Source organism: Crinia signifera, chromosome 8 (assembly GCF_055691185.1).
Source record: "Crinia signifera chromosome 8, ASM5569118v1, whole genome shotgun sequence".
In the NCBI taxonomy this organism is placed as follows: domain Eukaryota; kingdom Metazoa; phylum Chordata; class Amphibia; order Anura; family Myobatrachidae; genus Crinia; species Crinia signifera.
In genome coordinates, this window is record NC_139224.1 from 16,463,298 (window position 1) to 16,488,962 (window position 25,665).

At 52.0% G+C, this 25,665-nt stretch overlaps 1 protein-coding gene and 1 long non-coding RNA gene across 2 annotated transcripts in view; one reads left to right on the forward strand and one right to left on the reverse strand.

Annotated features, from left to right (window-relative positions):
- LOC146025784 (uncharacterized) overlaps window positions 1-25,665 on the forward strand; it is a 192,035-nt gene that overhangs the window by 8,409 nt on the left and 157,961 nt on the right. The gene's annotated exons all lie outside the window — the stretch shown is intronic.
- Window positions 872-24,866, reverse strand: GNAT1 (G protein subunit alpha transducin 1). Its single transcript, XM_083157979.1, has 9 exons — window positions 24,518-24,866; window positions 16,321-16,363; window positions 14,576-14,717; window positions 11,523-11,680; window positions 9,987-10,115; window positions 9,534-9,663; window positions 2,795-2,948; window positions 2,516-2,710; window positions 872-1,252 (listed from the first exon to the last, which is right to left on the reverse strand). Exons 1-8 carry the CDS (start codon window positions 24,621-24,623, stop codon window positions 2,520-2,522), a joined length of 1,053 nt encoding a protein of 350 aa, XP_083014105.1. The 5' UTR covers window positions 24,624-24,866; the 3' UTR covers window positions 872-1,252; window positions 2,516-2,519.

Genomic DNA, 25,665 nt, shown 5'->3' on the forward strand with positions numbered 1-25,665 from the left:
GCAGGACAATAGTTTTTGTGGTGATGCCGGCCGTGTATATACATCATAAGGCCAATGACGGGAGCAGCGAAGCCATGTGACAAGCCTCTGCTTCCATCTAGTGGACATTCAGTGTTCAGGCACACAAAGTAGCACAGACAATATACACATCGCCCGATCACCCCTCCCGCAGTCACAGGGGCTAATCCTCCCGTAATTGGATGTTTTCAGAGGTTTGTTGCCATATTACAACGCCGTGGGTATTTATTATGTGGGTGCTTCAGTGGACAGAAGAGATGTCTGAGGCACTAGAGCTTCCTATAGGGACATTTTCTGTCTCTGTTCCTTATCCTGCTTCTCCTCTGGGAAAATACCTTTTAATGGCCCCAGCCAATAAGTACACAGGCATCGTGTGACATCATTCCGCCTAACAACGGCATTTAGTTTAATGTAGAAGAACTCTGGATTAGCACATCTATAGTCTAACTGTACAATGGACTACAGACCTTGGATGGGGCTCTGTGGGATTAAGCGGTTTTACGGAATATAAAAATACATCCATCCAGGACAATACCCCTATAGGAACAGCAAGGAGTCATTGTCAGGGGGGGCCACCCAAATACTGTAACAACCTACAGGACTCTCTGTACAGCACAATCATTACATACAGTACACATAGGATTCTACAGGCTATAGAATGGGGGGGGGTTACAGCTGTATTATATAAAAGTGACAGGAGGGCTGCCGAAAGCATCGGATCTCCTAATCTCTAATCTGACCAGCGCTGACCCCAGGGTATATTACAGGGCCACATCTTGGGGTGTTTTCCAGTCTGCTAAAAAGTGCATAATAACCAGACTAGCAGCCCCCCCCCCCCCCCCCCCCCAGAGATGCCCCATGTATTCCTGATCAGCGAGGTCATTGTTGTCGGGTCACTCTCGTGCAGCGCTGCCCAGGTCATATGGCGTTTGCGTCCTCCTCAGGTGGCGTATGCGTCCTGCAGACAGACAGTATCCCGGACCACAGTGATTCCTACATTGTCGCCGTAGTACGTAGGATGTGAGGAGGAAAGCTGTACGATGGCTATATACACATATATCCAATCATTATGTGATATTGGGGGGGTTACTAGCAGTGACTGGCGCTATGGAGGGATTATTCTCTACAACAAGATAACAGGTGCGCAGCTTCTTTCCGGTAGTTTCTTGGTTGTGAGGCTGAGTGGGCTGATAGGGGACAACACGGGCAGAACCTTCCAGTGTCATTCTGAGATCTGTCAGAGAGAGAACAGAAGTGAGGACAGAGCTGTGACAGCACCACGCCTGAAATGCAGCCGCCATTTTGTCACTTTACACACCGCGAGTAAAATGGCTGCATGTGTGGTGGAGCGTTAAGAACTAGAGAATCTGATCTAAGTGTGGATAACGGAGTCAGAGGAGGAAAAGAGTGGGTGTGAGGGGGACGGATGACTGATAACAACGTTATTGTTAAATATTAAAGTGCTTATTCTTACTGAAGTGATTTAACAAAAATAATCACCACAAGCTGATCTGTCCCAGCAGCTAGGAACAGTGAAGGCCCCCATACATTAGGCTGACTTGTCCTAAGGACAAGTCGGACCCAATTCTCCTGTGAACGCCCAGCAGCTCCCAAGGTGGCTGAAAATACAATTTGGCACTTGATGGGCTATTTTTTACATGTGATAGGGCCATTTTTGACATGATATGATCACCGCCCGGCCCGCTAGCGCAGCGGTCAGTACTCGTCGCCCGCTAGTGTATCGCTCAGCACCCGCTGCCTGCCACACTGCTCCCCGGTCAGGCTGCAGTACCCGCCACCGCCCGGCCCGCTAGCGCAGCTCACAGCACCCGCTGCCCGCCCCACTACTCCCCAATCAAGCTGTAGTACCCGCCGCCACCCGGCCCGCTAGCGCAGCTCAAAGCACCCGTTGTTTGCTTCACTGCTCCCTGGTCAAGCTGCAGGGCAGGCATATGCATACAGGGAGGTCGGATATAATCTTACAGTATGTGCTGAACGTCCGACCTCCTGATCCGGTCTGATGCCCACGGAACCGCGTATCGGATCAGATGTCACACACATGCGATTTTGGCCCGAAATAGGCCCAAAATCGCATAGTGTATGGGGGCCTTTAGAGTAAGGCCCCATACACTAGTCCTACTTGTCCTGCCCTTGAGCTCCCCCTGGTGTGCCATTTCTACATGCCATATATCAAATGCGATTTATGGCATGTAAACTCCCAGGGAGCTGCAGCAGTGGTGGGGAGCAGGAGAGCCGGGCAGCGGTGATTTGCAGGGCGGGCAGCGATAGGTGCTGGGCAGCAGGGTGGGAAGCCGCAGCAGAATTTTTAAAAATATTTTCAAAAGACTGGCTGGCCGGTTATTGGCTGAGGGAATTCTTTCAGCCAATCATTGGCCGGCCAGTCTTTTGAAATTATTTTTTTAAATTCTGCCGCCACTTCCGTCCCGGACCCACCGCTGCCCTCACCACAGCAGAAAGAACACCATGGGGTCCATACCTCCTCAGAACAGGCCGCAGTCCTTCAGGTTTTCTTTGATGATAATGTCAGTGACTGCATCAAACACAAACTTCACGTTCTCTGTGTCCGTGGCGCAGGTCATGTGACTGTAGACTTCTTTCACAGCTCGTTGCATGTTCAGTTCCAGAAACTGAGTCTTGATGTAGTTCCCGGCATCCTCGTATGTGTTGGGACCTGTGTGACAAGAAACAGACGCTCACACCTGGGGTAGTGGTACAAGGTGTGAGAAAGGCTCCGTGCCCGGGGATGCCCCCTCACCGTCATAGTCTGGGAAGCAGATGCTCAGGTGGGCCTTCTTGATTTTCTCTGTGAACACATCTTTCTTGTTGAGGAAAAGTACAATGGAAGTTGCGGCGAAATAGCGATGGTTACAGATACTGTTGAAGAGGTGCAGGCTCTCGTGCATTCGGTTCTGCCAGGTGAGAAAGTGTGCAGCGGATCAGAACCAAAGTATGACTTCTAACCCGTGTGTGGTGCATTGTGTAACGTGTCTGTGAAGTGCATTGTGTAACATTGTGTCCGTGTGGTGCATTGTGTCTGTGTGGTGGATTGTACCACCGCGTTCCTCGTATGGCTGGATACACTCCGCACACTATTTTATTCTCCCATCACGCCCTAGTGGCTGGTATAGCATGAAATACTGCCTGTTGGCACATGTCTTGTCGACATGGACACCAAGTCCCCTCGCATGGCTCGCCATGCTTCGGGCACGGTGCCTCACTACGCTCAGCCCACTATTTTATTCTCCCACCACACCCTATTGGATGGTAGGGCATGAAATACTGCCTGTCGGCACATGTCAGCTAAAAAAACAGTCAAATTCTGCATGTCGACCTAATGACCCTGTCGACCTAACCCATGTCGACCTCCCTGCATGTCGACCTACTAATGCTTGTCGACCTACTTGCTGGTGACCCAATGACTGTATCCCGCACTGTCTGTGGTTCTCGTACACCCCTGACACCCCCTGCATTGTCCGTGGTTCTCCTACGCCCCTTACACTCCTTGTGCTGTCCGTGGTTCTCGTACACCCCTGACACCCCCTGCATTGTCCGTGGTTCTCCTACGCCCCTTACACTCCCTGCACTGTCCGTGGTTCCCGTATACCCCTTACACTCCCTGCACTGTCCGTGGTTCTCCTACGCCCCTTACACTCCTTGTGCTGTCCGTGGTTCTCGTACACCCCTTACACTCCCTGCACTGTCCGTGGTTCTCCTACGCCCCTTACACTCCTTGTGCTGTCCGTGGTTCTCGTACACCCCTTACACTCCCTGCACTGTCCGTGGTTCTCGTATACCCCTTACGCTCCCTGCACTGTCCGTGGTTCTCCTACGCCCCTTACGCTCCTTGTGCTGTCCGTGGTTCTCGTACACCCCTTACACTCCCTGCACTGTCCATGGTTCTCGTACGCCCCTTACACTCCCTGCACTGTCCATGGTTCTCCTACGCCCCTTACGCTCCCTGCACTGTCTGTGGTTCTACTACGCCTCTTACGCTCCTTGTGCTGTCCGTGGTTCTCGTACACCCCTTACACTCCCTGCACTGTCCGTGGTTCTCGTATACCCCTTACGCTCCCTGCACTGTCCGTGGTTCTCCTACGCCCCTTACACTCCTTGTGCTGTCCGTGGTTCTCGTACACCCCTTACACTCCCTGCACTGTCCGTGGTTCTCGTATACCCCTTACACTCCCTGCACTGTCCGTGGTTCTCGTATACCCCTTACACTCCCTGCACTGTCCGTGGTTCTCGTATACCCCTTACACTCCCTGCACTGTCCGTGGTTCTCGTATACCCCTTACACTCCCTGCACTGTCCGTGGTTCTCGTACGCCCCTTACGCTCCTTGTGCTGTCCATGGTTCTCGTACACCCCTTACACTCCCTGCACTGTCCGTGGTTCTCGTATACCCCTTACACTCCCTGCACTGTCCGTGGTTCTCGTATACCCCTTACACTCCCTGCACTGTCCGTGGTTCTCGTACGCCCCTTACGCTCCTTGTGCTGTCCATGGTTCTCGTACACCCCTTACACTCCCTGCACTGTCCGTGGTTCTCGTATACCCCTTACACTCCCTGCACTGTCCGTGGTTCTCGTACGCCCCTTACGCTCCTTGTGCTGTCCATGGTTCTCGTACACCCCTTACACTCCCTGCACTGTCCATGGTTCTCGTACACCCCTTACACTCCTTGTGCTGTCCGTGGTTCTCGTACACCCCTTACACTCCTTGTGCTGTCCGTGGTTCTCGTACACCCCTTACACTCCCTGCACTGTCCGTGGTTCTCCTACGCCCCTTACACTCCCTGCACTGTCCGTGGTTCCCGTATACCCCTTACACTCCCTGCACTGTCCGTGGTTCTCCTACGCCCCTTACACTCCTTGTGCTGTCCGTGGTTCTCGTACACCCCTTACACTCCCTGCACTGTCCGTGGTTCTCGTACGCCCCTTACACTCCTTGTGCTGTCCGTGGTTCTCGTACACCCCTTACACTCCTTGTGCTGTCCGTGGTTCTCGTACACCCCTGACACCCCCTGCATTGTCCGTGGTTCTCCTACGCCCCTTACACTCCCTGCACTGTCCGTGGTTCCCGTATACCCCTTACACTCCCTGCACTGTCCGTGGTTCTCCTACGCCCCTTACACTCCTTGTGCTGTCCGTGGTTCTCGTACACCCCTTACACTCCCTGCACTGTCCGTGGTTCTCCTACGCCCCTTACACTCCTTGTGCTGTCCGTGGTTCTCGTACACCCCTTACACTCCCTGCACTGTCCGTGGTTCTCGTATACCCCTTACGCTCCCTGCACTGTCCGTGGTTCTCCTACGCCCCTTACGCTCCTTGTGCTGTCCGTGGTTCTCGTACACCCCTTACGCTCCCTGCACTGTCTGTGGTTCTACTACGCCCCTTACGCTCCTTGTGCTGTCCGTGGTTCTCGTACACCCCTTACACTCCCTGCACTGTCCGTGGTTCTCGTATACCCCTTACGCTCCCTGCACTGTCCGTGGTTCTCCTACGCCCCTTACACTCCTTGTGCTGTCCGTGGTTCTCGTACACCCCTTACACTCCCTGCACTGTCCGTGGTTCTCGTATACCCCTTACACTCCCTGCACTGTCCGTGGTTCTCGTATACCCCTTACACTCCCTGCACTGTCCGTGGTTCTCGTATACCCCTTACACTCCCTGCACTGTCCGTGGTTCTCGTATACCCGTTACACTCCCTGCACTGTCCGTGGTTCTCGTACGCCCCTTACGCTCCTTGTGCTGTCCATGGTTCTCGTACACCCCTTACACTCCCTGCACTGTCCGTGGTTCTCGTATACCCCTTACACTCCCTGCACTGTCCGTGGTTCTCGTATACCCCTTACACTCCCTGCACTGTCCGTGGTTCTCGTACGCCCCTTACGCTCCTTGTGCTGTCCATGGTTCTCGTACACCCCTTACACTCCCTGCACTGTCCGTGGTTCTCGTATACCCCTTACACTCCCTGCACTGTCCGTGGTTCTCGTACGCCCCTTACGCTCCTTGTGCTGTCCATGGTTCTCGTACACCCCTTACACTCCCTGCACTGTCCATGGTTCTCGTACACCCCTTACACTCCTTGTGCTGTCCGTGGTTCTCGTACACCCCTTACACTCCTTGTGCTGTCCGTGGTTCTCGTACACCCCTTACACTCCCTGCACTGTCCGTGGTTCTCGTATACCCCTTACACTCCCTGCACTGTCCGTGGTTCTCGTACGCCCCTTACGCTCCTTGTGCTGTCCATGGTTCTCGTACACCCCTTACACTCCCTGCACTGTCCATGGTTCACGTACACCCCTTACACTCCCTGCACTGTCCGTGGTTCTCCTACGCCCCTTACACTCCCTGCACTGTCCGTGGTTCTCGTACGCCCCTTACGCTCCTTGTGCTGTCCGTGGTTCTCCTACGCCCCTTACACTCCCTGCACTGTCCGTGGTTCTCGTATGCCCCTTACGCTCCCTGCACTGTCCGTGGTTCTCGTACACCCCTTACACTCCCTGCACTGTCCGTGGTTCTCGTACACCCCTTACACTCCCTGCACTGTCCGTGGTTCTCCTACGCCCCTTACACTCCCTGCACTGTCCGTGGTTCTCGTACACCCCTTACACTCCCTGCGCTGTCCGTGGTTCTCCTACGCCCCTTACACTCCCTGCACTGTCCGTGGTTCTCCTACGCCCCTTACACTCCTTGTGCTGTCCGTGGTTCTCGTACACCCCTTACACTCCCTGCACTGTCCGTGGTTCTCGTATACCCCTTACGCTCCCTGCACTGTCCGTGGTTCTCCTACGCCCCTTACACTCCTTGTGCTGTCCGTGGTTCTCGTACACCCCTTACACTCCCTGCACTGTCCGTGGTTCTCGTATACCCCTTACACTCCCTGCACTGTCCGTGGTTCTCGTATACCCCTTACACTCCCTGCACTGTCCGTGGTTCTCGTACGCCCCTTACGCTCCTTGTGCTGTCCATGGTTCTCGTACACCCCTTACACTCCCTGCACTGTCCGTGGTTCTCGTATACCCCTTACACTCCCTGCACTGTCCGTGGTTCTCGTACGCCCCTTACGCTCCTTGTGCTGTCCATGGTTCTCGTACACCCCTTACACTCCCTGCACTGTCCATGGTTCTCGTACACCCCTTACACTCCTTGTGCTGTCCGTGGTTCTCGTACACCCCTTACACTCCTTGTGCTGTCCGTGGTTCTCGTACACCCCTTACACTCCCTGCACTGTCCGTGGTTCTCGTATACCCCTTACACTCCCTGCACTGTCCGTGGTTCTCGTACGCCCCTTACGCTCCTTGTGCTGTCCATGGTTCTCGTACACCCCTTACACTCCCTGCACTGTCCATGGTTCTCGTACACCCCTTACACTCCCTGCACTGTCCGTGGTTCTCCTACGCCCCTTACACTCCCTGCACTGTCCGTGGTTCTCGTACGCCCCTTACGCTCCTTGTGCTGTCCGTGGTTCTCCTACGCCCCTTACACTCCCTGCACTGTCCGTGGTTCTCGTATGCCCCTTACGCTCCCTGCACTGTCCGTGGTTCTCGTACACCCCTTACACTCCCTGCACTGTCCGTGGTTCTCGTACACCCCTTACACTCCCTGCACTGTCCGTGGTTCTCCTACGCCCCTTACACTCCCTGCACTGTCCGTGGTTCTCGTACACCCCTTACACTCCCTGCGCTGTCCGTGGTTCTCCTACGCCCCTTACACTCCCTGCACTGTCCGTGGTTCTCGTATGCCCCTTACGCTCCTTGTGCTGTCCATGGTTCTCGTACACCCCTTACACTCCCTGCACTGTCCGTGGTTCTCGTACACCCCTTACACTCCCTGCACTGTTCGTGGTTCTCCTACGCCCCTTACACTCCCTGCACTGTCCGTGGTTCTCGTACACCCCTTACACTCCCTGCACTGTCCGTGGTTCTCCTACGCCCCTTACACTCCCTGCACTGTCTGTGGTTCTCCTACGCCCCTTACACTCCCTGCACTGTCCGTGGTTCTCGTACACCCCTTACACTCCCTGCGCTGTCCGTGGTTCTCCTACGCCCCTTACACTCCCTGCACTGTCCGTGGTTCTCGTATGCCCCTTACGCTCCTTGTGCTGTCCATGGTTCTCGTACACCCCTTACACTCCCTGCACTGTCCGTGGTTCTCGTACACCCCTTACACTCCCTGCACTGTTCGTGGTTCTCCTACGCCCCTTACACTCCCTGCACTGTCCGTGGTTCTCGTACACCCCTTACACTCCCTGCACTGTCCGTGGTTCTCCTACGCCCCTTACACTCCCTGCACTGTCCGTGGTTCTCCTACGCCCCTTACACTCCCTGCACTGTCCGTGGTTCTCGTACACCCCTTACACTCCCTGCACTGTTCGTGGTTCTCCTACGCCCCTTACACTCCCTGCACTGTCCGTGGTTCTCGTACGCCCCTTACACTCCCTGCACTGTCCGTGGTTCTCCTACGCCCCTTACACTCCCTGCACTGTCCGTGGTTCTCGTACACCCCTTACACTCCCTGCACTGTTCGTGGTTCTCCTACGCCCCTTACTCTCCCTGCACTGTCCGTGGTTCTCGTACACCCCTTACACTCCCTGCACTGTCCGTGGTTCTCCTACGCCCCTTACACTCCCTGCACTGTCCGTGGTTCTCCTACGCCCCTTACACTCCCTGCACTGTCCGTGGTTCTCGTACACCCCTTACACTCCCTGCACTGTCCGTGGTTCTCCTACGCCCCTTACACTCCCTGCACTGTCCGTGGTTCTCGTACGCCCCTTACACTCCCTGCACTGTCCGTGGTTCTCCTACGCCCCTTACACTCCCTGCACTGTCCGTGGTTCTCGTACACCCCTTACACTCCCTGCACTGTCCGTGGTTCTCCTACGCCCCTTACACTCCCTGCACTGTCCGTGGTTCTCCTACGCCCCTTACGCTCCCTGCGCTGTCTGTGGTTCTCGTACACCCCTTACACTCCCTGCACTGTCCGTGGTTCTCGTACACCCCTTACACTCCCTGCACTGTCCGTGGTTCTCCTACGCCCCTTACACTCCCTGCACTGTCCGTGGTTCTCGTACGCCCCTTACACTCCCTGCACTGTCCGTGGTTCTCCTACGCCCCTTACACTCCCTGCACTGTCCGTGATTCTCGTACACCCCTTACACTCCCTGCACTGTCTGTGGTTCTCGTACACCCCTTACACTCCCTGCACTGTCCGTGATTCTCGTACACCCCTTACACTCCCTGCGCTGTCTGTGGTTCTCGTACACCCCTTACACTCCCTGCGCTGTCCGTGGTTCTCCTACTCCCCTTACGCTCCTTGTGCTGTCCATGGTTCTCGTACACCCCTTACACTCCCTGCGCTATCTGTGGTTCTCGTACACCCCTTACATACCCACTGTCACATCTGGTCTCTTCTTTCACTTTTAAACTTAATTTGCTTCTGTGAATGTGACCAGGATGGAATAAAGGGCAGCCGCTGGGTATCAGTCACTTACCACCTCATCATCCTCTACCAGAACCATATCATACGCGCTCAGTGCAGCAATGAAGATGATACAGGTGACACCTTCGAAGCAATGGATCCATTTCTTACGCTCTGATCTCTGACCTCCCACATCAAACATCCTGCAATGAGGCTAAGTGTCAGTGCTAAAGGATGAGCAGGTAAAAGCTTTTAGGTGTAATGGGGTACAGGGGTCAGACTAAGTTATTGGGCAGCGAGAGTCTAGAATACAAGTATGACCATGGTAGTTACGCTACAGTGATTGTGGGGGCAATACAGAGGCCAGAGATGAGGAAGGACTGCCAATTTGATGTCATCCGACTCTCCAGGAACACCGCTTTCCCTGAGGTCCAAATAGCATAGCAAATGGACCAATAGACTATAGAGGCATCGCCAAACCCCCAAGTGCATGTAGATATCATTCCACCCCAGTAATTATGTTTACCTAAAGTTAAGATCTTTTAAGCCAAACTGTGTTTCGATAATACCAGTGGTCTTCACTCTGGACCTCAGCACATCCTGTTCTGTAGGGACATACCCAGGGGTCACCAGCCGTTCAAGGTCATTGAGATAACTAGAATTGGAAAAGAATGAAAACAATCTACAGACCACACACTTCCCATATGAGACCGTTCCTCAGGGCTGATCATTCATAGGCTATACAGTAATCACAGATTTGAAAATGTCATCTACTGTGAGATCTGAGGGATGGGTCTGAGGGAATCTACTGTGAGATCTGAGGGATAGGTCTGAGGAAACTACTGTAAGACCTAAGGGATGGATCTGAGGGAATCTACTGTGAGACCTTAGGGATGGGTCTGAGGGAACTACTGTAAGACCTAAGGTATGGGTCTGAGGGAATCTACTGTGAGACCTAAGGGATGAGTCTGAAGGAATCTACTGTGAGATTTGAGGGATGGGTCTGAGGGAACTACTGTGAGACCTAATGGATGGATCTGAGGGAATCTACTGTGAGACCTTAGGGATGGGTCTGAGAGAATCTACTGTGAGACTGGAGGGATGGGTCTGAGGGAATCTACTGTGAGACTGGAGGGATGGGTCTGAGGGAATCTACTGTGAGACTGGAGGGATGGGTCTGAGGGAATCTACTGTAAATCCAAAGGGATGGATCTGAGGGAATCTACTGTGAATCCAAAGGGATGGGTCTGAGGGAATTTACTGTGAGACCTAAGGGATGGGTCTGATGGAATGTACTGTGAGACCTAAGGGATGGGTCTGAGGGAATCTACTGTGAATCCAAAGGGATGAGGGAATCTACTGTGAGACCAAAGGGATGGGTCTGAGGGAATCTACTGTGAATCCAAAGGGATGGGTCTGAGGGAATCTACTGTGAGACCTAAGGGATGGATTTGTGGGACAACACACATAGGGGACATTTATGGAAACTATTCAAGATATTACTGTGTAGAAACTAAACTTGGTCTTTCCTATAGTGATGACAGTGTGGGGATGGAACAGGGAAGGCCAACAAACCCCAACAGATACAGCACTTGTATTACAAGTACTGTGATAGCTCAATATATAATGCTGTGTGCCGTGATAGCTCATTATATTGCTGTGATAGCTCAATATAATGCTGTGTGCTGTGATAGCTCATTATAATGCTGTGATAATTCCTTGTACTGTATAATGCTGTGTGCTGTTATGGCTCCTTATAATGCCATGCTAGCTCCTTGTGTAATGTGTGCTATGATAGCTGGGACTAAATCACGTGAATCGCATGATTGTAGAGGGGCGTGGCCACGACCAGTAAATTGTGCTGACCATGCATCCAAACAGGTTTACCTCACAGCTCCACCCTGTCCCGCCCCTTTTTGGCACATCGTTGGCCCGTCCCCTGTGAGCTCCCGGGGTAGGCAGCCAGAAAGTAGACAACCCTGCGTTCTAGTGTGTTCTGTACCACATGTATGTCAGGGGAGTCTGGTAATGTTGGCGATAATTAGCGGGAACAGTTCCTTACTATCCTGCGGAATCGTTGAGCTGATATTCTGATGCACGGTCGTAGCACGCCTGGATACCGGTGTCTTTCCACAGGCGTCCAATAATCTCTGCCATGTCTTTAGGCATGGAGCCTTCGTCAATGGTGTCTGCCAGGTGCATAAGTTTGCGGGCATCATCCTGAAAGCACAATGCAGTTATAGTCTGGCGTCATATTGTGATGTAACACAATCAGTATACATCTGTGTAGGCCTCACAACACCCCTGAATGGCAAATAGGGGGGAATACAAACTAAACCCTGCTCTACCGGTGCCTGTCATCAATTATATCAGGCTGGGGATGGGGGTTAAGGCACTAATAATGAGGGTTAGGGTAGGGTGTGGGGGGGGGGAGTTATGGTTAGGGAACAGGGGAAGGGTTAGGGTAGGATGCGGGGGAGTTATGGTTAGGGTAGGGAACAGGGGAAGGATTAGGGTAGGATGCGAGGGGGTAGCTATGGTTAGGGTAGGGAACAGGGGAAGGGTTAGGGTAGGATGCGGGGGAGTTATGGTTAGGGTAGGGAACAGGGGAAGGGTTAGGGTAGGATGCGGGGGAGTTATGGTTAGGGTAGGGAACAGGGGAAGGGTTAGGGTAGGATGCGGGGGAGTTATGATTAGGGTAGGGAACAGGGGAAGGATTAGGGTAGGATGCGAGGGGGTAGCTATGGTTAGGGTAGGGAATAGGGGAAGGGTTAGGGTAGGATGCGGGGGAGTTATGGTTAGGGTAGGGAACAGGGGAAGGGTTAGGGTAGGATGCGGGGGAGTTATGGTTAGGGTAGGGAACAGGGGAAGGGTTAGGGTAGGATGCAGGGGAGTTATGGTTAGGGTAGGGAACAGGGGAAGGGTTAGGGTAGGATGCGGGGGAGTTATGGTTAGGGTAGGGAACAGGGGAAGGGTTAGGGTAGGATGCGAGGGGGTGGCTATGGTTAAGGTAGGAAACGAGGGGATGGTTAAGGTAGGATGTGGGGGGATTATGGTTAGGGTAAGGAACAGGGTGAGGTTTAGGGTAGGGTGTGGGGGGAGGGTTAGGGTAGGGTGCGGAGGGAGGGTTAGGGTAGGGTGCGGAGGGAGGGTTATGGTTAAGGTAGGGTGCGAGGGGAGGGTTATGGTTAAGGTAGGGTGCGGGGTGAAGGTAATTATAGTTACCTGATCCCGGTCAGGATTTCCTCCTATGGAGATGCTGGTGTCAGCATTCTGAATGCCGGCATCCCCACCGATGGTCATACATATGTATCCCACTGTACTGCCCCCGCATGTTATAGGTGGGGCATGTTATAGGTGGGGCATATTATAGGCGGGGGCATGTTCTAGAACTTATAGGCGGGGGCATGTTATAGGCGAGGGCATGTTATAGGTGGGTGTGTATTCTAGAATGTATAGGTAAGTGCATGTTACAGAGGGGTAAGTACATGTTCTAGGCGGGTGCATGTTCTAGAACTTTTAGGTGGGGGCATGTTCTAGAACTTGTTATAGATGTGTGTGTTCTAGAACTTCTAGGTGGGGCATGTTCTAAAATTTCTAGGTGGGGGCATGTTCTAGAATTCTAAGTGGTTGCATGTTATAGAACGTATAGGTAAGTACATGTTATAGGTGGGGACATGTTCTAGAACTTATAGGTGGGTGCATGTTATAGGTGGGTGCATGTTATAGGTGGGGACATGTTCTAGAACTTATAGGTGGGTGCATGTTATGGGAGTGGTACTAAATCCCGGCGGTCGGAATCCCGGCATGTCAAAATGCCGATGCCGGAATCCGCCTGCCGAAATCCCGACAAGGGGGGGGGGGGGGTGTGTGGATCCCCCCCCCCCCCCCCTTGCATGCTCGCTACGCTCGGCACACTAATTTATTCTCCCTCTAAGGGTGTCGTGGACACCCATAGAGGGAGAAAGTGTCGGGATTCCGGCGGTCGGGATTGTAACTGCATCCCCATGTTATACGTGGGAACATGTTCTAGAACTTAAAACTTTTTATATTATGTTCTAGAACTTATAGGTGGGTGCGTGTTATAGGTGGGTGCGTGTTATAGGTGGGTGCATGTTATAGAATTTATAGGTGGGTGCATGTTATAGAACGTATAGGTAAGTGCATGTAACAGGTGGGTGCATGTTCTAGAACTTATAGGTGGGTGCGTGTTATACGTGGGGGCATGTTATTGGTGGTGGATGTTCTAGAACAGGGATGCTCAAACTATTTTGCTCTGAATGGCTGCCCCTTTTCTGGTCAGTGAGGTGAATTGACCGCTTTTGTGACAGGGAGGCAGTGGGTAATGGGGGGGAAGGAAGAGGGTGACAGGGGGAAGGAAGAGGTAAGCTGTGGGTGTTTACTTCATGAGTTATACCCTATCTCCCTCCACAGACACATTACACTGATGATCAGCAACATGGAGTCGTGACCCCATGCTGAGGTGGCTGGGACCCACTTTGGGGTCAGGACCCACAGTTTGAGAACCGTTGTTCTAGAACTTATAGGTGGGGGCATGTTATTGGTGGGTGGATGTTATAGGTGGGGGCATGTTATTGGTGGGTGGATGTTATAGGAAGATGCATGTTCAAGAACTTATAGGTGGGGGCATGTTATAGGTGGGTGCATGTTATTGGTGGGTGGATGTTCTTGAACATATAGGTGGGGGCATGTTATAGGTGGGGGCATGTTCAAGAACTTATAGGTAGGGGCATGTTATTGAACTTAAAGGTGGGTGTATGTTATAGGTGGGGGCATGTTCTAGAACTTATAGGTGGGGGCATGTTATAGGTGGATGGATGTTCTAGAACTTATAGGTGGGGGCACATGTTATAGTTGAGAGCATGTGAATGGTCTTTGCTCAGACCAGTGGGTCTTAGACTGGTTATGTTTCTGTGTGTTCCCTTATGTAGCCTTGGGAAGCACAAATATCACACGACAACTCCAACACTGCTTCCTGTGCCGGTGTGGAGTCAGTCACATGACCTGTGCCAGGAGAACTGTGGCGGCTCTTCCTCCTGCATACGGCTCAGTATACACCTAGCAGCTGTGACTGGGTATAGTATGGTCTCTCACCTGTCTAGTTGGGTCACCATACAGGATGTTCAGTGTGTTCATAGCCCTGACAATGGCCAGCATAGACTGCAGTGTGTTTCCGTAAATAATGGTGATGAACTCCAGACATTCCTCAAGGGTGTAACCATCTTGATGGATAATTCTGGAAAAAAAATGATATTGATATATGTGCCTGCGAATCTGCTGGAGTGGCCAGTCCATTCCTTGTGCGCACAACTCGTATACAAGTAAGGAAGGAGCAATAGACAAAGGTCTGCTCGGGGCAGGGGCCGGGATCTGTAGGAGGGTGTAGGGAGCAGGGGACGGGACCTGTAGGAGGGTGTAGGGAGCAGGGGACGGGATCTGTAGGAGGGTGTAGGGAGCAGGGGACAGGATCTGTAGGAGGGTGTATTGAGCAGGGGACGGGACCTGTAGGAGGGTGTAGGGAGCAGGGGACGGGACCTGTAGGAGGGTGTAGGGAGCAGGGGACGGGATCTGTAGGAGGATGTAGGGAGCAGGGAAAGGGATCTGTAGGAGGGTGTAGGGAGCAGGGAACAGGATCTGTAGGAGGGTGTAGGCAGCAGGGGATGGGATCTGTAGGTGGGCTGTAGGGAGCAGGGGTTGGGATCTGTAGGTGGGCTGTAGGGAGCAGAGGACGGGATCTGTAGGTGGGCTGTAGGGAGCAGGGAATGGGATCTGAAGGTGGGCTGTAGGGAGCAGGGTAAGGGATCTGTAGGTGGCTGTAGGGAGCAGGGCACGGGATCTGTAGGAGGGTGTAGGGAGCAGGGTATGGGATCTGTAGGAGGCTGTAGGGGGCAGGGGACGGGATCTGTAGGAGGGTGTAGGGAGCAGGGGACGGGATCTGTAGGAGGGTGTAGGTAGCAGGATGGGATCTGTAGGAGGGTGTAGGGAGCAGGGGACGGGATCTGTAGGAGGGTGTAGGTAGCAGGATGGGATCTGTAGGAGGGTGTAGGGAGCAGGGGACGGGATCTGTAGGAGGGTGTAGGTAGCAGGATGGGATCTGTAGGAGGGTGTAGGGAGCAGGGGACGGATCTGTAGGTGTGCTGTAGGGAGCAGGGGACGGGATCTGTAGGTGTGCTGTAGGGAGCAGGGGACGGATCTGTAGGTGGCTGTAGGGAGCAGGGGACGGGATCTGTAGGGAGCAGGGGATGGGATCTGTAGGGAGCAGGGGACGGGATCTGAAGGTGTGCTGTAGGGAGCAGTGGACGGATCTGTAGGAAGCAAGGGACGGGATCTGTAGGTGTGCTGTAGGGAGCAGTGGACGGATCTGTAGGAAGCAAGGGATGGGATATGTAGGTGTGCTGTAGGGAGCAGAGATTTGGATCTGTTGGAGGCTGTAGGGAGCAAGGGACGGGATCTGAAGGTGTGCTGTAGGGAGCAGAGGTTTGGATCTGTAGGTGGGATGTAGGGAGCAAGGGAAGGGATCTGTAGGTGGGATGTAGGGAGCAAGGGACGGGATCTGTAGGTGGGATGTAGGGAGCAAGGGACGGGATCTGTAGGAGGCTGTAGAAAGCAGGGGACGGGATCTGTAGGTGCGTTGTAGGGAGCAGTATGTGATACAAGATAAGTGTCTATGTATTAAGCCTTGGAGAGAGATAAAGTGGACATAGATAAACTACCAACCAACCAACTCCTCGGCACAGCCTGTAACACGGCAGTTAGGAGATGATAGGCTGCTACTTTATCTCTCTCCAAGGCTTAGTACATAGAGCCCATAGTGACGGGTTGGAGAACTGTAGACTCACTTCATCTGTTTTACAATGGTGCTTTTCCCGGACTCGCCGGCTCCTGAAACATAAGAAAGATCAGAGCAATCATAATGAGATCTACATAGCTACACTATCCCAGTGCTTCTAGGGGGACACGCCTCTGCAGTGATTCACATTATGCCCCATAGCTACACTGTCCCAGTGCTTCTATTGGGACACGCCTCTGCAGTGATTCACATTATGCCCCATAGCTACACTATCCCAGTGCTTCTAGGGGACACGCCTCTGCAGTGATTCACATTATGCCCCATAGCTACACTGTCCCAGTGCTTCTAGGGGGACACACCTCTGCAGTGATTCACATTATGCCGCATAGCTACACTATCCCAGTGCTTCTAGGGGACACGCCTCTGCAATGATTCACATTATGCCGCATAGCTACACTATCCCAGTGCTTCTAGGGGACACGCCTCTGCAATGATTCACATTATGCCGCATAGCTACACTATCCCAGTGCTTCTAGGGGACACGCCTCTGCAGTGATTCACATTATGCCCCATAGCTACACTATCCCAGTGCTTCTAGGGGAACACGCCTCTGCAGTGATTCACATTATGCCCCATAGCTACACTATCCCAGTGCTTCTAGGGGACACGCCTCTGCAGTGATTCACATTATGCCCCATAGCTACACTATCCCAGTGCTTCTAGGGGGACACGCCTCTGCAGTGATTCACATTATGCCCCATAGCTACACTATCCCAGTGCTTCTAGGGGACACGCCTCTGCAGTGATTCACATTATGCCCCATAGCTACACTATCCCACTGCTTCTAGGGGACACGCCTCTGCAATGATTTACATTATGCCCCATAGCTACACTATCCCAGTGCTTCTAGGGGGACACGCCTCTGCAGTGATTCACATTATGCCCCATAGCTACACTATCCCAGTGCTTCTAGGGGGACACGCCTCTGCAGTGATTCACATTATGCCCCATAGCTACACTATCCCAGTGCTTCTAGGGGGACACGCCTCTGCAGTGATTCACATTATGCCCCATAGCTACACTATCCCAGTGCTTCTAGGGGACACGCCTCTGCAGTGATTCACATTATGCCCCATAGCTACACTATCCCACTGCTTCTAGGGGACACGCCTCTGCAATGATTTACATTATGCCCCATAGCTACACTATCCCAGTGCTTCTAGGGGGACACGCCTCTGCAGTGATTCACATTATGCCCCATAGCTACACTATCCCAGTGCTTCTAGGGGACACGCCTCTGCAATGATTCACATTATGCCCCATAGCTACACTATCCCACTGCTTCTAGGGGGACACGCCTCTGCAATGATTCACATTATGCCCCATAGCTACACTATCCAGTGCTTCTAGGGGAACACGCCTCTGCAGTGATTCACATTATGCCCCATAGCTACACTATCCCAGTGCTTCTAGGGGAACATGCCTCTGCAATGATTCACATTATGCCCCATAGCTACACTGTCCCAGTGCTTCTAGGGGGAAACGCCTCTGCAATGATTCACATTATGCCCCATAGCTACACTATTCCAATGCTTCTAGGGGACACGCCTCTGCAATGATTCACATTATGCCCCATAGCTACACTATCCCAGTGCTCCCAGTGCTTCTAGGGGGACACACCTCAGCAATGATTCACATTATGCCCCATAGCTACACTATCCAGTGCTTCTAGGGGAACACGCCTCTGCAGTGATTCACATTATGCCCCATAGCTACACTAGCCCAGTGCTTCTAGGGCAACATGCCTCTGCAATGATTCACATTATGCCCCATAGCTACACTGTCCCAGTGCTTCTAGGGGGAAACGCCTCTGCAATGATTCACATTATGCCCCATAGCTACACTATTCCAATGCTTCTAGGGGACACGCCTCTGCAATGATTCACATTATGCCCCATAGCTACACTATCCCAGTGCTCCCAGTGCTTCTAGGGGGACACACCTCAGCAATGATTCACATTATGCCCCATAGATACACTATCCCAGTGCTTCTAGGGGGACACGCCTCTGCAATGATTCACATTATGCCCCATAGCTACACTATCCTAGTGCTCCCAGTCCTTCAAGGGGGACACACCTCAGCAATGATTCACATTATGCCCCATAGATACACTATCCCAGTGCTTCTAGGGGGACACGCCTCTGCAATGATTCACATTATGCCCCATAGCTACACTATTCCAGTGCTCCCAGTGCTTCTAGGGGGACACGCCTAAGCAATGATTCACATTATGCCCCATAGCTACACTGTCCCAGTGCTTCTAGGGGGAAACGCCTCTGCAATGATTCACATTATGCCCCATAGCTACACTATTCCAATGCTTCTAGGGGACACGCCTCTGCAATGATTCACATTATGCCCCATAGCTACACTATCCCAGTGCTCCCAGTGCTTCTAGGGGGACACACCTCAGCAATGATTCACATTATGCCCCATAGCTACACTATCCAGTGCTTCTAGGGGAACACGCCTCTGCAGTGATTCACATTATGCCCCATAGCTACACTATCCCAGTGCTTCTAGGGGAACATGCCTCTGCAATGATTCACATTATGCCCCATAGCTACACTGTCCCAGTGCTTCTAGGGGGAAACGCCTCTGCAATGATTCACATTATGCCCCATAGCTACACTATTCCAATGCTTCTAGGGGACACGCCTCTGCAATGATTCACATTATGCCCCATAGCTACACTATCCCAGTGCTCCCAGTGCTTCTAGGGGGACACACCTCAGCAATGATTCACATTATGCCCCATAGATACACTATCCCAGTGCTTCTAGGGGGACACGCCTCTGCAATGATTCACATTATGCCCCATAGGTACACTATCCTAGTGCTCCCAGTCCTTCAAGGGGGACACACCTCAGCAATGATTCACATTATGCCCCATAGATACACTATCCCAGTGCTTCTAGGGGGACACGCCTCTGCAATGATTCACATTATGCCCCATAGCTACACTATTCCAGTGCTCCCAGTGCTTCTAGGGGGACACGCCTAAGCAATGATTCACATTATGCCCCATAGCTACACTTTCGCAGTGCTTCTAGGGGGACACGCCTCTGCAATGATGCACATTATGCCCCATAGCTACACTATCCCAGTGCTTCTAGGGGGACACTCCTCAGCAATGATTCACATTATGCCCCATAGCTACACTATCCCAGTGCTTCTAGGGGGACACTTCCAACAACGATTCACATTATGCCCCATAGCTTCACTGTCCCAGTGCTTCTAGGGGGACATGCCTCAGCAATGATTCACATTATGCCCCATAGCTACACTATCCCAGTGCTTCTAGGGGGACAATTCTCAGCAATGATTTACATTATGCCCCATAGCTACACTATCCCACTGCTTCTAGGGGGACACACCTCAGCAATGATTCACATTATGCCCCATAGCTACACTATCCCACTGGTTCTAGGGGGACACACCTCAGCAATGATTTACATTATGCCCAATAGCTAAACTATCCCAGTGCTTCTAGGGGGACATTTCTCAGCAATGATTCACATTATGCCCCATAGCTACACTATTTTAGTGCTTCTAGGGGGACATTTCTCAGCAATGATTCACATTTTGCCCCATAGCTACACTATCCTAGTGCTCCCAGTCCTTCAAGGGGCACACGCCACAGCAATGATTCACATTATGCCCCATAGCTACACTATTCCAGTGCTTCTAGGGGGACATTTCTCAGCAATGATTCACATTATGCCCCATAGCTACACTATTTTAGTGCTTCTAGGGGGACATTTCTCAGCAATGATTCACATTATGCCCCATAGCTACACTATCCTAGTGCTCCCAGTCCTTCTAGGGGGACACGCCTCAGCAATGATTCACATTATGCCCCATAGCTACACTATCCCAGTGTTCCTAGTGCTTCTAGGGGGACACACCTCTGCAATGATTCACATTATGCCCCATAGCTACACTATCCCACTGCTTCTAGGGGGACATGCCTCAGCAATGATTCACATTATGCCCCATACCTACACTATCCCACTTCTTCTAGGGGCACACACCCCAGCAATGATTCACATTATGCGCCATAATAGTGCCCTGCTTTATTTTATGAACCTTCTGTAGTGCTGTAGTGCCCTAGTTTACATGATGTCACATTATCGGGCCACACAGTACCCCCAATTGAAAACGATGACATACTGTACGGGGCCAGATGTACTAAGCTTGAAAAGTGATGAAAGGGAGAGCGCTAAACCATCAGCCAATCAGCGCCTACCTGCTATGTTACAGGCTGTGTTTGAAAAATAACAGGTAGGAGCTGATTGGTTAGTGGTTTATCACCCTCCATTTTATCACTTTCAAGGCTTAGTACATCTCACCCATGGTGTCCTCAATTCATGTTATGCCACATTACAGGGCCCCTTATTCATACTGTGCTACGGTCCGAAGTCCTTCCATATTGCAATGATCACATTATGACACATTCCATATAGTTCCACATTACAAACCCCCCTTACCATTAACAATGGATCAGACCCAATTGTTAAGCAGGCAAATTTGGGAACTGCATTCAGGTTTCATAGAAATGGTGGGAATGGAGCCTATGATGTCAGTACTGTGAGGCCATTACACCATCCATATGCTATCAATATACTTCAGGGTTGCCAACCCTCCCGGAATGGCCGGAAGGATCCCGAAAATCGGGTCCCCCTCCCGGTCCCCCGGAAAGGGGGGCAACCCTCCCGGATTCCGGCTGTCCCCTTCCCCCTCACGTACCTTGTGGTGGCGGAAGCGTTAAATTGCCGCGATTCGCGGGATTTCGGCGGAAGGGGGCGGGGCTAAATATGCAAATCATGCATATTTAGACCCACCCCCTCATCGGAGACCCGCGTGTTGCGTTATTTGCATTACTGGGGGCAGGGACTGATGATGTCTCCATCAGGCCCCGCCCCCAGAAGTGATGCTGTCAGTCTCCTCTCCGGGGTTCTCCCAGAGAGGAGATTGTAAAAGTCTGCAGCCCTGATTTACTTTGTGTTACTGCATAGTAACTATAACATCTCAGCGCTTCCTGCCACCAGGGCTGCTGAGACAGCCGTAGGGCCCAGGTACAGAAGTTGAGGTGTGTCCCTCCAGGGAATTATAAATACTATGCCCTACATAGGGGTACATTTGTACCCTTTATCAGCCGGACCAGGCCCCCTTCTTGCCCCTCCAACAGGCCCTGACCTGGGTAATTAGCACCCACTCCTCCTACACGGCACCCCTGTGTGCTGAACATCAAGCAATGCAGGGCATGCTGGAATGTGTAGTTCCACAGCATCTGGCGTGTAACAGGTTGCCTATGCCTGCCCTATAGCCCCCAGTACTGGAGGCTATATGACAATATTCATTATTACATTGTATGTAGCACCCCGGTTTCCTCACAGATTACTGTCCTTGCTTTGCCCATGTTTGCAGTTCGGCATTTTGACTTTAATTTATGATGCTAAAGATGAGTTGATGTAGAAAATTTCATGTATATTAACAGATTTCATTAGGGAAATGTATACTGTATGTTCACTGTAACTTCATACAACAGTTGCAGAGTGTATAAATGCAACAATGCTGTTCGATTGTTGTGCTGCACTTGGGTGTGACACGCATTTGGGACTACTCTGTGCTGTACTTGGATGTAACAGGCATTTAGGACTACTCTGTGCTGTACTTGGATGTAACAGGCATTTGGGACTACTCTGTGCTGTACTTGGATGTAACAGGCATTTGGGACTACTCTGTGCTGCACTTGGATGTAACAGGCATTTGGGACTACTCTGTGCTGCACTTGGATGTAACAGGCATTTGGGACTACTCTGTGCTGTACTTGGGTGTTACAGGCATTTGGGACTACTCTGTGCTGCACTTGGGTGTAACAGGGATTTGGGACTACTCTGTGCTGCACTTGGGTGTAACAGGCATTTTGGACTAATCTGTGCTGTACTTGGGTGTAACCGGCATTTTGGTCTACTCTGTGCTGCACTTGGGAGTAACAGGCATTTGGGACTACTCTGTGCTGTACTTGGGTGTAACAGGCATTTGGGATTACTCTGTGCTGCACTTGGGTGTAACAGGCATTTGGGATTACTCACTTGGTTGTAATGGGCATTTGGGATTACTCTTTGCTGCACTTGGGTGTAAAGGGCGTTCGGGGCTACTCTGGGCGGCACTTGGGTGTAACATGCGTTTGGGGCTACTCTGGGCGGCACTTGGGTGTAACATGCGTTTGGGGCTACTCTGTGCTGCACTTGGGTGTAACGTACGTTTTGGACTACTGTGGACGGCACTTGGGTGTAACGGGCGTTTGGGGCTACTCTGGCCGGTACTTGGGTGTAACGGGCGTTTGTGGCTACTCTGGGTGGCACTTGGGTGTAACGGGCATTTGGGGCTACTCTGGGCGGCACTTGGTTGTAAAGGGCGTTTGGGGCTACTCTGGGCCGCACTTGGGTGTAACGGGCGTATGGGGTTACTCTGGGCGGTACTTGGGTGTAAAGGGCGTTTGGGGCTACTCTGGGTGGCACTTGGGTGTAACGGGCGTTTGGGATTAAGCTGCTGGCCTAGCGCTCAGGGTGTTAGGTGTGAGCTTCTCCTTATGATGAGACTATCTGGGATCAGCTGTGTGCGCTCATCTCCCTTATTTCCCTGGGTTTGTATAGAGCAGGAATAGGGTGTAATGTAAATCTGATGCCACAAAGTTGATGACCGCACACAAAAATAGTCAATTTGGGTTCGGATCTCATCCCCAAGCAGGACAGCCAGTGACAGACATACACGGGCTCTGACAGCTATAACTCTGAGAAGTGCACTACAGATCCCAGCTCAGCCCCGGGATTATACACTACACAGTATAGTGCTGCGTTCTGCGGCCAGAAGCATCCAATAACACATCCCACTAATCACATTTCCTTCTCCCAGTGCTCTGGAACCTGACGGCCTCTTTCATTACATTACATTGTATTTCTATGTCTGCCTGTAGCTGTATATGTAATATCATTACGCCCTCTGTGTTATCATACCAGCTACAAAGTAGTATCAATGACATTAATACTATCAGATTACTGTCCCCAAGGTGTCATCTCCATAATACTGTGCCAGAGCCGTGTGTGTCCTTAATCTGTTTGTAAAGCAATAAAGGATTAATGTTCTCACCCAAATCTCCAGCAGACACCTGTACTGTGATCTCCTCTGGTGCTAACGCACAGACTCTCCTCTATAGAACCAGTGTTATTATACCCCCAGGAACGTCCAGCATAATATCCACCCCCAGGAATGTCCAGCATAATATCCACCCCCAGGAACGTCCAGCGGAATATTTACCCCCAGGAACGTCCAGCATAATATCCACCCCCAGGAATGTCCAGGGGAATATTTACCCCCAGGAACGTCCAGCGGAATATTTACCCCCAGGAACGTCCAGCGGAATATTTACCCCTAGGAACGTCCCGCGGAATATTTACCCCCAGGAACGTCCAGCATAATATCCACCCCCAGGAACGTCCAGCATAATATCCACCCCCAGGAACGTCCAGGATAATATCCACCCCCAGGAACGTCCAGCATAATATCCACCCCCAGGAACGTCCAGCGGAATATTTACCCCCAGGAACGTCCAGCTGAATATTTACCCCCAGGAACGTCCAGCGGAATATCCACCCCAGGAATGTCCAGGGGAATATGTCGGGTCATGCTGCTATTGTGGCCTGCACAGTCCTGGTTTGGGTATTCGCTGGCATGGTAAAGGTGGAAGGGGACGTATTGTGTCTGTGCAGTTTATAGCAACTTGTGGTGCGCGGCTTTTAGCACCAGGCGGCCGATGCAGACCCGAGGTATAGTGACATTGCTGTGCATGGAAATAAATGTGGCTATATGGCAAATACTGCACCAACGCGCTCGCTGTATACATACAATCAGTGCCCCCGTGCACCAAGCCTATGCCCAGTACAGTTGCCACCGCTCTGTCTACAAAACCCTCTCCATGGCTGCCACCTAGCTGCGCCCATTCATCTGCAAGATGCCACTAAGTTGCCCGCAGATGCTTATACTCATAGCAGATGTACATCTAACCTGAGCATTGGCAGCGGATGCCGTCCAGCAGCGTTCTGGGGCTGTACTATGTCCATGGGTAGCACACTCCTGCCATTGGTAACGCCTGATAATATTTTTAATGCCCGGCACTCACCCAGCAGCAGCAATTTCACCGTCCTGGCGTCTTTTTCTGCATCTTCCTTCAGCTTTTTCTCCAATTCCCGGGAATGCTTCTCTTCCGCACTTGCTCCAGCTCCCATCTTCCCGTATCCCGAGGGGTGGGGGGAGTCCAACTACTGGAAATCTTCCTCCTTACTAATGTCAAGAGGGGTACCCTTCCTTAAGGGGGGTGGGAGTCGCGGTGGCGAGCTGGCTGTGTGACCACCACTCGGACTGCCGGAGGAATGAGTCCTCTCCTCCTGCCCTCCTTCCAAATCTCATCTGCACTAATTCCCAACAGGATTTTACAGCCACAGGTTGTCATCTGACTCGCTGCGCCCTATGGCGGCCAAGGACAGGTAGAGGGGCAGAGCAGGTGTGGGTACTGCTGAGCTCAGCTGAAGTGTTTAACCCAGGCCAGATAGGTTCCTTATCCAGGGAAGAGGTTTATCTTAAATCTCTGTATACGCTGAGTCCAGAGAGGGAAGACTTACTGTGAGCCGTCTGTATCCGCCTGCCGGACAGTCGCTGTAGGGAGAGCCTGCTTTACATACATTATACCATTATTATTATAGGGGGATTAGCAGTGCACGGGCAGCCAGAAAAATATATATATATATATATCTTGTTCCAGTGACTCATTGTGGGTGAAGGTCTACATTGTACAACCTTGGGACATAAATCCTAACGAGCTGATTCCTACAGTTTCTGTAGAAATCCGAAGTTTAGTTCTCTGCGCAGATACAGGCCCCGTTGTGTATGTCGCCTCTGTGTTGTGCTGGGTCCACGGTCTGCAGCATCAGATCCTGCAAACATTATGAATCTGAACTCATGGTTGCAAACTTAGAATTGTTATCTAAGGCACTGCTAGCCTCTAGGCTAACGGGCCTGTGGCATTAGAGGGCCTGCATTGGTGTAAAGGAGCAGGGTATGCAGGAACGAGGGCCTGTGTTGATGTAGAGGAGCAGAGTATGCAGGAACGAGGGAATGTGTTGATGTAGAGGAGCAGAGTATGCAGGAACGAGGGCCTGTATTGATGTAGAGGAGCAGAGTATGCAGGAACGAGGGCCTGCGTTGGTGTAGAGGAGCAGGGTATGCAGGAACGAGGGCCTGCGTTGGTGTAGAGGAGCAGGGTATGCAGGA